This window comes from Podarcis raffonei, chromosome 7, assembly GCF_027172205.1.
Source record: "Podarcis raffonei isolate rPodRaf1 chromosome 7, rPodRaf1.pri, whole genome shotgun sequence".
Lineage (NCBI taxonomy): Eukaryota > Metazoa > Chordata > Lepidosauria > Squamata > Lacertidae > Podarcis > Podarcis raffonei.
The window spans coordinates 49,919,796-49,934,235 of record NC_070608.1 but is presented as its reverse complement, the minus strand read 5'-3'; the positions used below and the strand labels follow the sequence as shown (position 1 = coordinate 49,934,235).

The window sequence follows — 14,440 nt, the reverse complement described above, 5'->3', positions numbered from 1 at the left end:
GAAGATGGCCTTAATGATACCCAAATATGCATAATATCACAGAACAGCAGCTAAAACACTGACTTGTTTTCCCCTAAGCATGATTTCATCTATAATCTGTATCCTTTACAAATTTATTTCATGTGAATACACCCAAGTAAACACATCATAAATAATTTCATTTCCAGGTAATTGATACATCTTGTGCCTTTGCTCTTTTTCAAAGGAAGCCAAAAGCGCCAAAAACAAAACTCTAAGATCAACCCTGATTTCCAAGCTTGGCATGCTTCCAGAAAGGATCCAGCGCCCAACTTGATTTAAAAACAGATCATTGAAAATATTTTTATACTGGAGAAAGGATGACCTTTATGTTTCATGAATGCAGAAGAAAGCTGCATTCTTTACTTGTACAACATCCTGTCTTTTAAACCTAGATCAAGCTTGTCATCTTCTGATGTGGTAATTTTCTTTACAAGGAAACCACATACAAATACCTCACTGTACAAGAGTCATGTAAAATCTCTCTAGATTACCGGTAATTATAACGCATTACAAAGGGATGCAAAAGTTAAGGAAGCAGTAGCTTCACATTTACATCTTTGAAATAAAATTCAACATCATTTAATTTGGTTAAACATTTCAAGCTCATCATTGTTTTATAATTTCTGTCAAATGAGAGCCAATAAACTAACTAACCAACTAACTAACTAACTAACTAACTAACTAACTAACTAACTGTATGCAGGTAGTTTTCTAGATAACTGCATTTGAGACAAATTTATAACTACAACAAAGCCATTCTTCTAAAAATAAAAATCCCAAGTGTTCAAAATGGAAAATGAACAAGTCCAAAGTATCAGGATCCCATCCTATAAACCCCTACCAGTGGGTAAGTCCCACTGAACTCAGAGTTACTTCTGAGAAGGCATGCACAGGATCACAGTGTTAGAAACAAGCAATGAGGCAGCAGCTGCCTGTCCAAAACCTCTCTCCTTAGAATAATCAGAAGATGCTCCATTGTAAGTAGATACAATGAATGACAGGAAGACAACTTCATACTAGAAGCAAAATGAAACATTTCTTCCCCAAGCAATACAGCTACTTACATATAAAAAAAAGAAATGCTAGATACTGTCAGTATTCACAAGCCATGAAGAACAAATGTTTGAATCTTAAGATAAGTTAGCTTAAGAAAAGTTCATATAGGAAAGTTTCTCAGCCTCTCTTTCCTCCTGCAGCTAACTGTTCCCCCAATAAAAGCCTCTCTGGACAGTCAGAAGGATCTCCTGAATAATATGTGCAGAGAGCCACTGGGGGAGGAAGAACTCACCCCAAATCAGGCCTGGCTGCTAAAGTAGGCTAGCTTAAGCATGTTCACAGAAGGAGAGTTGACAGTGTTCAGTAGGGGCCCCTGAATTACTAGTAGCTTTCAGGAGACATAGGTGGCTGCAATGGTGAGAGGGATAGGAGATGTAGGATGTAAGCCTAAGCATTTTAACTATAAAAGAATGATTATCCAAATATGCCTTAACTGAACATTACTCAAACATGCCACCAGGAAAATACAACCACCAGCAAAATAATAAACAGATCCATCTCAAATCTGCAAACATTACACTATTTATTCATATTGGTTTTATCTGGTCTCCTGCAATAAATAATACCACAAAGGTGCTGCAAAATTTGTTAATCCAGGAATCTGAAATCCACACAGTCCTTGACTGCTTTTCATTATATAACGTTTCCTCACGAACAGAAAATGCAGCACTATGGGTAGTATTTTTTCCTATACATTTTATACTGTGCCAAACAAAATTATCCAATGATAAAGTCAATAATAATAAATTTATCCCAAAGTGTAAGCCTTCCAAATGGTAAACAAGTCATCCCATGCTTTTTAAACATTGCAAGGGGGAGGAAGAGGGCAGAGTACTTTTAAATCTTACCTGTGTGTAGTCAAAGTCAGAAAGGGGAGCTATACTCTTGATGTAGTCCGCTCGAAATTGGTTTTCTTGGTTGGCCAGTGGAACTGGAGGTATTAAAGTGCTCATTGCTGAAACTATGGTCTAGAATAAGCAAAGGAACAGGACATATTAACAGAGATAAATCACACACAGAATTACTAGGTGATTTAGACTTATCTGAACAACAGGGTCTCCTCTGCAATCACAATCCTAATCACTAAGTATATACATTTAAGGAATAAAAATGTTTTCTTACCACAATTGCATCTTTTACATTTTTCCGAATATCCAGAATTTTCTGTTTCTTTTCTCTGTATGAAATCAAACACAAATCAATTTAGCCAAGTTGTTGTGAGTGTTCACCTGCTACTGAGATGCTGAAGTTCAAATTTTAATAGCTGTTTCCCCCCCCTAATATTTCATAGTGGAAAATGTAGTGTACAATTTTAATCAAAATAAATTATTTATATTTCTGCCACATGACAAATAACAATGTATAAGCATTTTTTAAAAAGGAGTGGAGGGATTATTTTAAAAAACTGCTTACTTTTACCATGAACTGACTCAAATTCTACATTTCTGAAAATGTCTAATCACAAAATATGGCATTCTCAGAAAAATCTGACATAAATAATACAGTCTACAGACACTTTATAACAAAACACCATCATGTTAAACTGATTTCTTTTTTATTAACTTTAAAAATGGGGATAGTTCAAATATGTACTTGACACACACACATATCTATATCTATATCTACATCTACACACACACGACCTAATATATTGTTAATACTCAGGCAATATTTAGTTATTTGCTGTTGTAAGAAGTAGTCGCCATGTTGTTGCTACACAAGGGCCTATTAAACACTGCAGTAGCAACAGTGTAAAATACAGCAGAAGGACCAGCAGAGGAAAAATAAGGAATTCATGCCTCTCTTAATATATATGAGCAGTAATATCCATGCTAATAGGGTAAGTTGATGGAGGTAAATTACCAACAAGCTACATACAAAGGATAAGAAAGATCTGTTAACCAGTTTGGCTTAATGTGTTTCTAATGCATCTTGTTGGGGTTTGTGTGGGGGTTTTTTCTCTCCACCCCCCTCCAAATAAGAAGAATTCTTACTCTGAATTAAATCCATTTACATGCAAGATCCTCATCTGCTTGACAATAGTGCTTTTTCCTGACTCACCAGCCCCTGAAAAAGAAGAAAAATGTGTGATGTATACATTTAGGGGAGGGGAAAATGGGGAAAGACAGAATGGAAGCATCTCTGTTTTCCTAAAACATTCAACTCTTCTCTATACATACCTAGGGCAATTTGTGCATTTCACGCACATAGAATTTATAAAGCAGGTCTGCATTCTTTCCATCTCATTTTCTCTTGCACATAAATAGTATAGTTTGCTTGCCTGCCATGGGAAACTGAACTGCACCACTGCACCCTCATCGCCCTCCCCCACCAAAAAGCCGTTCTTCCTTACCCAGCAGAAGCAAACGGTGTGTGGCTTTATAAGCCAGTCGCTCTTTCTGCAACTGCTTCTCTATTTTTTTGTTGGCTTCTCGCTGTGCTTTCTCATCAATACGCTGATCCTCCGTTTTGCTGTTGCCCAAACACCCCATTGCTATCGCTTAGGGTGGATGTCAGACTGAACAGGATTATAAATAAATAATGCAAAGAAATAAATTTTAACGGATGATATTTATATCCCTGTGATGGTATCTTTCCTCTTTTCTTCCCCACCAGTTGTTCAAATAAAATGGTTTCTGGTCGTTTCTGATCACGGTTGGTTTCTTTTTCCTCCCCCAAAGGGATGCAGAGAAGCTTCCGGGAGAGGTAAGTGTTTTTTAAAACAGAACAAAAATCTGTACAAAAAAACCCCCCTAACACACAGTGAAAAGGAAAAGGGCTCCTCCTGGAAACCTAATGCTGGCTTTCTCTCAGCGCCACACGCAGGCGCGCGCACACACACATACAGAAAGAGAGAGAGAGAGAGAAAGAGAGAGAGAGGCGCCCTCGCGCACACACACACTTACAATATTTCTCTGTAAAGGTCTATTTTTGTCCTTGTAACTCAGCACTGCCCCTTTCTGTGAGACCAGGAAGTAGTCAAAGTACAAACGCTGCAGGAGAGGAGGGGGGAGGGCGGGAAGTGAGAGCTGGATTCTATGGAGCGTGCTAACTCTGGGGTTTTTTTTTATAATCCAAATCCTTAAACGGGGTATGAGGGAAGTGGGGGGGGGGTGACAGAGTCCAGCGGAGCTACTAATTTTAAAAATCTGCTCTACATCACAAAATCGCCGCTTCAAAAAATCTGACACGTGAATTCCATTTTGATCCATTGTCCCCATGTGTTAATGCATATAGCACACGGAACAAGTTGAGCCTAGGCTAAATTCACCACCCATTTTCTTTCCCTAATGTCTCTAGGTGGTCCTTGTAGAAACATGAATTCTTATATACAAGATTGCTGTATGTTTTCAATCTCCACCCCCCACCCCCCATTCCTATAGATTAAAGGTGTTGGAAACCGGCATATTCAGGAGGATGGGATTCTACCAGATTTCAGAAATGTTGGGAGTTAAACAAACGGCTAAGTGCTAAATATAAGGGTAGTACAGCAGATTTGCATACAGTCAATAAAAAGCACATTAATGGAAGGAGTTGCTTTTCAGAACTGATCAGGGAATGAGTTAGTGTGAAAGTTGCAAGGCAGAACATAGGAATACAGTGAGGGGGGAAAGTATTTGATCCTCTGCTAAATTTGCCCGTTTGCCCTCTGACAAATAAATGACCAGTCCACAATTTTAATGATGGGTTTATTGTAGCTGTGAGCGACAGAACAACAACAGGAAAACCCCCAGAAACCCAGAAGACAAAAGTCAGAGGTTGATGTGCGTTATAATGAGTGAAATAAGTATTTGATCCCTTTGCAAAAGATGACTTATTACTTGGTTGCAAAACCCTTGTTGGCAATTACAGAGGTCAGACGTTTCTTGTAGGTGGCCACCAGATTTGCACACATCTCAGGAGGTATTTTGTCCCACTCCTCTTTGCAGATCCTCTCCAAGTCAGTAAGATTTTGAGGCTGATGTGTAGCTACTCGAACCTTCAGCCCCTTCCACAGATTTTCGATGGGATTAAAGTCTGGAGACTGGCTAGGCCACTCCAGGACCTTCGTGTGCTTCTTCTTGAGCCACTCCTTTGTTGCCTTGGCCGTGTGTTTTGGGTCACTGTCATGCTGGAATACCCACCCTTGACCCATTTTCAATGCCCTAGCTGAGGGAAGGAGGTGCTCACACAAGATTTGATGATACATGGTCCTGTCCATCGTCCCTTCGATGCGGTGAAGGTGTCTGGTCCCCTTAGCAGAAAAACACCCCCAAAGCATAATATGTCCCCCTCTATGTTTGATGGTGGGGATGGTGTTCTTGGAGTCGTAGGCAGCATTCCTCCTCCTCCAAACATGGCGAGTTGAGTTGATGCCAAAGAGCTCGATTTTGGTTTCATCTGACCACAACACTTTCACCCAGTTCTCCTCCGGGTCATTCAGATGTGCATTGGCAAACTGCAGACGGGCCTGTACATGTGCTGTCATGAGCAAGGGGACCTTGCGGGCTCTGCAAAACCTCAGTCCTTCATGGCATAGTGTGTTACCAACTGTTTTCATGGTGACTATGGTCCCAGCTGCCCTGAGATCATTGACAAATTCCCCTCCATGTAGTTCTGGGCTGCTTCATCACCGTTCTCATGATGATTGCAAATCCATGAGATGAAATCTTGCATGGAGCCCCAGACCAAGGGAGATTGACAGTTATTTTGTGTTTCTTTCATTTGCGAATTATTGCACTGGCTGTTATCACCTTCTCACCAAGCTGCTTGGCAATAGTCTTGTAGCCCAGTCCAGCCTTGTGCAAGTCTACAGTCTTGTCCCTGACATCCTTGGACAGCTCTCTTGGTAATGGTAGCTACTTTGGAATCTGCTAGATTGATTGCTTCTGTCGACAGGTGCCTTTTGTACAGGTACTGTAACGAGCTGGGACTACAGGTAAGACCTCTCCCTTACAGCAGGTGCTTCTAATCTCAGCTCGTTACATACAGTGAAGAAACCAGGTAGCCTGACATCTGGCTGGTTGATAGGGGATCAAATAGTTATTTCACTCATTATAATGCACATCAATCTCTGACTTTTGTCTTCTTGATTTCTCTGTTGTTATTCTATCTCTCACAGCTACAATAAACCGACCATTAAAATTATGGACTGGTCATTTCTTCGTCAGAGGGCAAACGGGCAAATTTAGCAGGGGATCAAATACTTTTTTCCCTCACTGTAGCTGGCGGTGATTTCAATAACCAATGTTTCATGAATAAGATAGCTCATTCAAAGTCTACAACAAAACCAATGCACTCTACAATCTGCCTCACTCAGATTATTTAAACAGCATTTTAAACAAAAATGCAAAAAGCTTTGTACTAACCACAAAAAGGAATTGGGCCAAAAAGGAAATATCATATTCCAATGGACCAGTGAGTCCAATCCCCTCTGCTGTCTCCTACATTGTTCTCATCCTGAAGATGGTGGGAGAGGTAAATGCATAAAATCATAAAATTGGAAAGTTGGAAAGAACCCCAAGGGTAATCTAGACCACCACCTCTGCAATGCAGGAATCACAGCTAAAGTGTCCATGACAGATGGCCATCCAACCTCTGCTTAAAAACCTCCAAGGAAGGAGACCCCCACCTCCCAAGGGAGTTTGTTCCACTGTTTAACAGCTCTTACTATGAGAAGGATGTTTACTTGGAATCTCCTTTCTTGGAATGTGAATCCATTGGTTTGGGTCCTACCCTCCAGAGCAGGAGAAAACAAGCTTGCTTCATCCTCCATATGACAGCCCTTTAGATATTTGAAAATGGCTATCATACTTCCTCTCAGTCTCCTCTTTCCCAGGCTAAACATACCCAACTCCCTTAACCGCTCCTCATAAGGCTTGTCAATATTCCTCTTAAATTGTGGCACCCAGAACTGGACACAGTATTTCAGGTGTGGTCTGACCAAGGCAGAATAGTGTGGTACTATTACTTCCCTTGACCTGGCCACGGACTAGGGAAACTACATTCCCAACAACTCCAGCAGAAAAACAATACTGCCAACATTACCATGGTACCAAATCTTCATGTTGCAAACAGCTGGAAGAAGGAAAAGAGGCCCAGAGGACCTCATCTAGCTTCCATTTGCCTTGAGCGATGTGATTCTTGGAAGAGGGAGGCAGGGTAACAAAACCAAGGAAGGAACAGTCTACTCGTGGTGCGTTTGCCTGCCTCAATTCTATGGGATGAAAGAGGATTTTTTAAATGAAATATATTCTACTTGTTTTAATATGCACAGGGAAGCACAGTTAAGCACCCCTGTGCCAAATATGCGCCCTAACCCCACTTTTCAACGTATACAAAATGCTTCCAACAGTGATACTGCAGATAGCCAGATAAACAGGAATTACCTTTCAGCTGCTTTTACTCCTAATCCCATACCAAATGCAACTTTACTAGATAGTCTCAAATGAATAACTGCAACATGCATATTGACTACTTGCATCATGTGAATCCCCTGTTCTTTCTCACCTCTAACTAGGTCTGGCTGTTTCATTTCCTTGAAAGGGGGCTGATATGGGCCTCTCAGGTAAACCAGCCCAGAGTTAACAAACAAAAAATGTTGAAATGAGCCCAACTTTGAAAATAGCGCTGCTTCCTCCCACCCCCATAGAGTTGCTTTCTTACTTTATGTGTGAAGTTGTGTTCTCCCCTCCCATAATATGCATTGATTCGCACTTGCTTACACTGTACCACATTTGTCTTTCTGTTGTCCTTTAACCCAGCTTCAACAGATATTTTGGATTTCTCCACAGTTTGCTTGCGTTTTACCATCACAACTAATCTGGAGTAATCCATAAACTTGGTTATCATATTGCTCTCCCCTGACTACTTATGAATATATGAATATAAGAAAGTAGCACTGGCCTAACACAGATCCTTATAGGACTTCACTGTTAACTTACGTTGTCTGCTCATAATTCCTGTTTTCTTTCTAATAGTTCCCCATTCTTCAATACTTCCTCATTCAGCTACTGATCAATTAAAAGACATTGTTTTATCCCATGACAACTTCATTTACTCAGATGCTTTTGGGAAGTCCTCATATTGGATGACTCCTATCTGCATGCTTGTTTATACACCCATCAGTTCTAAACAGTGAGGCAGAACTTTGTTTTTTAGAAGCAATGTCATTCCTTCATTTGAAAGTCTTATTCTTCAATATGATTAAAAATTTAAGCATATTAATGCTTTCCACTAATTTATGCAGACAGGCATTAGGAAACATGCCTATATTTTCCATAAAATCCATGCACCCTTTTTTAAAAAAAACAACTGTGTTGCACTACCCTCCAATTCTCAAATAAACTGATTTTAGTGAATATCAACCATTTCACACTTAAGTTCTTCAATAACTCTTAGGTGTATGTTATCCTCACTCAGCCACGCTCTTACTTATTGGCTGGCTGGTCCTATTTTCCTATGCTATTAATCAGTCTCATCTGTTGATACCATCCCGTGGTGCTTCTTTGAATCTAGACCCTAGTGTCTGCCTAATTTTATTTCTATTCCATTCATCTGTTTTCTTTTCTGGCACTCTACTGAACTGTTGTTTGACTGTCAATTAGGTGATTATTCTTCATGCCTTATTTCATGCTGTTTTTCCTGTTTTCTTCCAACAGAGACTTGGTTCTCAACTAATTCTGTTACTCCTGCATCTCTTGGCGATCACACACTTTTCACTTCACATGATGGGTCCAGATGGAGATATGGAAATTGCTCCTATTGTGCCTTTTCTGTTTTTGCATCTTAATTTCTTATGTATTCTTCCTTTTTATTTTGAGCATTATGTTTCTGTTTCATTCTGCTACTATTCTTCTTACTGTGATTTATTGTCTTCATAGTCCCTTGGCTAACTTCTTATCTGACTTTGAACTTCAGTTTTCCTTCTCACTGAGTTATCCTCCTCCTGTTCTTATTCTGGATGATTTCATTTCCATATTGATCAATTTGCCAACTTGGAGGCCCAATCTTTTTTCAGCCTCGTTGATGTGTTTGGCTTCTTTAATACTACTTGCACTTACTTTGCATGTAATGGATTTGATAACTTTTTCTTTTTTCAGTGTTGTTCTCCTTTTCCACTGTCCGAAACACGTCCTTTCTTTATGCTTCTCTGGGATTCTACATTGTCTGACCCTCTTACTAAAATAGTCATGCTCTTTATCCAGATTCTTTTTCTCTTTAATTACCTTCTATTTTCTCCTCTTCTCTTTTCATCTTCCCTCAGTGAGACAGTTTCACTATTTAACACTGCTGTTTCAATTGATTCCCTCACTTCTGTTGTCCTATTCTTTCTCTTTCCTTGTTTACGTCTTCACTGTGCTACCTTTCTACTTGAGCGGCTGAATGCTTATGTCATAATAAATCTGTTAGTTTTCAAGGTGCCACAAAGACTCTTTGTTGTTCTGGGGCAATGAACAAATATGGCATTCTCTGGAAGCTACAGGTCCTGGTTATATTTTGTTTTTTTTCCGCTATAAATTCATGTTCAATGCCCTTTATTGTTGTTCTTCCTAAACAATCTACAGTCATACCTCATGTTATGTTTGCTTCATGATACATTTTTTCAGGTTGCGTCCTGTGGCAACCCAGAAGTACCGAAAAGGGTTACTTCCAGGTTTCGCCACTCGCACATGCGAAGATGCACAAAATGACATTACGCGCATGTGCAGAAGCGGCGAATCACAACCCACGCGTCCGCAGACGCGCCGCTGCGGGTTGTGTTCTATTCATGTTGCAAGCGGGCCTCTGGAACAGATCCTGCTTGCAACCAGAGGTTCCACTGTATACCTTTTTTAAATTTGCAAACGCCTCTGGAAAAGACAAATGAACTGACGTAATTCATCCTCTATAAATTATTTTATCCTGATCAAAAACAGTATTCATTTAGTCGTCTGACTAAACATTAGGAAGAACTTTCTGACAGTAGGAGCTGTTTGGCAGTGAAATGGACTATTGAGGAGAGTGGCAGACTCTCCTTTATTGGAGGTTTTTATGCAGAGGTTGGATGGCCACCTGTCAGGGATTCTTAAGTTGTGATACCTTCATTGTAGGGGTTGGGCTAGATGACCTTTGGAGTCCCTTCCAACACTTACAATTCTACTTCTACTTAAAGGATTTTACTCTTTTTTTAGCTGAAAATAATCCCAGAGAAGCTTAGTAAGATCAACAGAGATAATAACAAATAAGACAGTTCCAATACTGCAGCTCTAGAATGTGCTGAAACTCTAGTAATCCTTATCACTCTTCTTTATCTTTGATGTCTTCCTTAGTTAGGCCTGTTCCAATGTTTTAACCTCCTTTTCCCTCTGCTAAAGACTTTGCCTCCTTCTTTAGTACTTTTTCAGTATCTCTTTACCTCTATCTTCTCCCTTCTCCCATTGCTTGCTCTCTCTTCTTCAATATCTCTCTCAACCCTTAGTCTGTTCCCCATTTCATCACCCCATCTAACACTTCCATGTGCCCCATCCCCTTGATTTCCTCTTGTCCCGACTCAAACTTCTAGGAGGTATTTTAAAAATTCCTGTTTACACAATCATTTGATTGCTGAAGGATATTGATCCTGGCAACCCTGAAATTACCTGTAAAAATATGTAATTTTTAAGACTTTTGGACTGTTTCTTAAAACTTCTAAAAGATTGTTTTTAGACATTTTGATGTATTGTTTTATTGTTGCTGTTTGCCACCTTGGGAACCTTTCTGAGGAGAGGTGTGATATACATTTCATAATGATTAAAATATCTGGAGAGCCATTTGTTTCCCATCAATCTTTAGCTCCTTTCCATCTCTATGATCTCAGTCTTCTTATCTGCACTTAGATTCCTCTGGCTCTTTTTGCTGGTTATATCTTCCTCTCTTGCACACTTGTTCTTTAGATTGTTCTTTATTTATGGACCTTTTCACCAGTTGATATTCAATTAATTGATTCTTACTTCTTCCTGTTGAAAAACACCTTAAGGTTTTAATCCTATGCACACTTTCCTAACAATAAATCCACCGATACAGTGGAACTGCCTCCTAAGTAAATATGCATTGGTTTGCACTGCAAGACTCATTTTAGCTAGCCAGTTTCTCACTTTACTCTAGTGTACACAATGTTCTCTCCCTGCCAGCACTCCAATCCCCAATTTCCTCCCTCTTTTTCTGTATCTCCAGCCAGAGGTCTGTCTGTAACTCCACCTTTGTTACCTCCCCTTCAGGGGTTCAGACAGACCAGTGGCAGTACAGAGAAAAACCTCTATAGAAAAGGATGTAGAATAATATTAGAGAAAGTCAACGTAATTTTTTCTTTTAATTTTTATTACACTGAACTTTGTGTAGGGTCCACTTGTTTCCTGAGGCCCAGTTCTTATCAACAAATTCATCAAACATGTTTCCAGTATCAGTCACATGTGTTAATAACTTTCAGTCCTAAGAGCTGTGTACCAAAATCATTATATACAACGTATGCTGCTATTTCTGTCTGCAACAACCACTCCTCAGTTTCTCTTACATCAATACTTCTACTTACCATTAGCAATTACCACTGTTGCTATTTCCGTGGTCCCATCCCACTCTCTTCTGCCATTTTCACTCTCCCTCTCTCATTCTCCCCCTCTCACATTAAGTGCCCAGAAGCAAACTGCCCTTATTATAAGTTAATTGTGGTGATGCAATGCTTCGTAACCAAACTTCGTATTGATGGAATCTAATAAGGGTATTTACTACACAATAATATGTAGTCTCAAAGAAAATACACTGATAAATGTAGACATGCGTTTTTCATACTTAGCCGCAATATTTTGTACTTAGTTATCTTTATTAGAATGCATAAAAGGTGGCTCCCTTACAGTTCATTTCAAAGCACCATCAATTTTGCACTAATCTACTACTACCATATTCTTTGACATGTTATTGTCAGTTTGATAATAATCTTCAAGTCATTCATAATCTATACATATCCTGTACATACTGAGTTGCCCCTTCTGAATCGCCACAAGAGCAAGGGTGCATCCCCTTAAATTTGTAATACTGAATTTATTATCTGCTAGGATAAAGTTAGTGATGTATTATTGAGTGGCAACTGGCACTGTGTTTGTTCTGTTTGTTTTGCTGTGCAGAATGAGAGTCTAGAGTGTTGTAAAGCTACTTAATATCACTCTATGTGAGAGACTGAACCATTTTAAATGCCCTAAGTGAGAATTGTGGGTGAGGGTGGTTCTCTCGTTTCTTTGTCACTGTATTGCCCCAGATAAGCATTTGTACATCATAGTGCAATTTTTGCAAAAGAAAAAAAGAAAAGTAAAGTAAAGAAAGGTAAAGGTACCCCTGACCATTAGGTCCAGTCGTGACCGACTCTGGGGTTGCGACGCTCATCTCGCTTTATTGGCTGTGGGAGCCAGCGTACAGCTTCCGGGTCATGAGGCCAACATGACTAAGCCGCTTCTGGCGAACCAGAGCAGCGCACGGAAATGCCGTTTACCTTCCCGCCAGAGCGGTACCTATTTATCTACTTGTACTTTGACGTGCTTTTGAACTGCTAGGTTGGCAGGAGCAGGGACCGAGCAACGGGAGCTCACTCTGTTGGGGGGATTCGAACTGCCGACCTTCTGATCGGCAAGTCCTAGGCTCTGTGGTTTAACCCACAGCGCCACCCGCGTCCCTTAAAATAAAAGTACTGGCATTTTAAAGACTAACACATTATGGCCTAAGTTGTCTTGGTATACAGTTTGTTACATCAGAGGTAACATTACTGGTAAACCTTGAAAACCTATGCAATAATGCATTTGCTAGCTTTTAAAGTGCCCCTACACTATGGTTTTGTTTCTGTGGTAAGCCATGGCTAGTTGACCATATCTTTGACTGAAAGTATACTGTAATAATGTACCCAAAACAATACAATCAGTCTGTGGCAGATAAAGAATTTTAAATTAGATCTCTGGATCTGGTGGACTTCTTCTTTTAAAAAAGAAGGTTCTTCCCTACTGGCTTTTGGAGAAATAAAATGTACAAGTAATAGTTTACCCAATCAAGTATGATGCAGTCTAAGGGTGTTCACTTGAGCAGGGCAATTCACGATTAAGAATTATGAGCCTCAGAAAAACAGCAGCATGAACATGCACTGAGTGCACCTGACTCACCAATAGAGAGTCTGTTGTAAACCCAGTGGAACAGTCTCCATTGTAGGCCTAATCTAACACTTTTTCAAGTCAAATCATCCTTATCTTAAGCATTAAAATTCTCATTTTTCTCTCTGTGTGTGTGTGTGTGTGTGTGTGTGTGTAATCTGCTTTGGGACCCAGTTAGTGAAAAGCGGGGTAATTAAAAATAAATAAACAAGTAAACTTGGTATGTGATGCTCAACTCATTGTGTGTGTTATGTTTTTAGTTGGTAAGTCTGAAGGAAAAGCTTGTGTTTCATTTCTGATTGATGCAAGCAGCTTTGGGAGATAGTACTTGTCTGAAAAGCAGGGGTGAGGAAGCAAACTACAAATGTACATATATACTCATCGCAATCATAAAAATCAACAAAGCACAACCAAGGCGGACAGTCACATCCACACATACCATGATGTTTTTGCCTGATTAAGCTATCATTTTATGAGTTATCTTGCATCCTGGGCCCCAAGAATTGTGCAGCTGAAAAAATAAACTAACACACATCTCAGATACATGTTTGCTTTTCTAGCTGAGTATCAAATAATTCAGTTACACAAAGGACCAGAACACCAAAACATCATAACTGCAAAATGTTTTAAAATGCAAATGATCTATACTTAAGTAAACAGCATACTGTTTATATGTTATATTAAACTGCAGCATTTCCTTACAACTTCTCTGTAATTAAAGTTTATATAAATCAGCTTGAAACCTAAAAAAAATTAACTAAACTATTTCATTTTAGAAGAAACCAGTTGTGATTAATGTCACTATACAGAGAAATACAAAACTTACTGTAAAGAACAAGGAAGAAGGAATGGTCAATGTAACAAATAACTTTTTTAACTTCTTAAAAATCTAATGAGGATGCAGGCAGGAGTTATATACAGAAAAACATTTTATTCCACCAGGGAGGTAGGAAAGGGTTAAGTTTTTCTCAAGTCTAAACAATGTTGGGTGTAAGTCAAGACATTGGAGGAAAGACAAGATGCTGCTTTGACTCAGAGCATGCAAAAATCAGCCAAAAATTTACAAGAGAAATTCTCTGCTCCATGTGTGCAACCAGCCAATAGTAAGGGGAGCTGGTGATGATGTAAGGCAGTGATTTTCAAACTTTTTGAGTCCATGGCTCCCTTGACCAACTACATCATCACCAGGTCCCCTTACTATTGGTTACCTAGTTGGTTTTGATTTGGGACAGGGCCTT

The 14,440-nt window shown here is 39.5% G+C and overlaps 1 protein-coding gene across 4 annotated transcripts in view; it reads right to left on the bottom strand.

Annotated features, from left to right (window-relative positions):
* Window positions 1-14,440, bottom strand: part of GNAL (G protein subunit alpha L) — a 153,038-nt gene that overhangs the window by 79,934 nt on the left and 58,664 nt on the right. For 2 of the 4 annotated variants that reach the window (XM_053396563.1, XM_053396560.1), the window contains exons 2-4: window positions 3,072-3,144; window positions 2,200-2,254; window positions 1,926-2,045 (exon numbers count right to left, since the gene is read on the bottom strand). In XM_053396563.1, coding sequence (XP_053252538.1) covers window positions 1,926-2,045; window positions 2,200-2,254; window positions 3,072-3,106 — 210 coding nt within the window. In that variant the 5' untranslated portion in view covers window positions 3,107-3,144. Of the gene's footprint in view, window positions 1-1,925; window positions 2,046-2,199; window positions 2,255-3,071; window positions 3,145-3,257; window positions 3,364-3,430; window positions 3,886-14,440 lie in introns of those variants that run through there. The other 2 variants (XM_053396561.1, XM_053396562.1) reach the window with 2 other exon arrangements.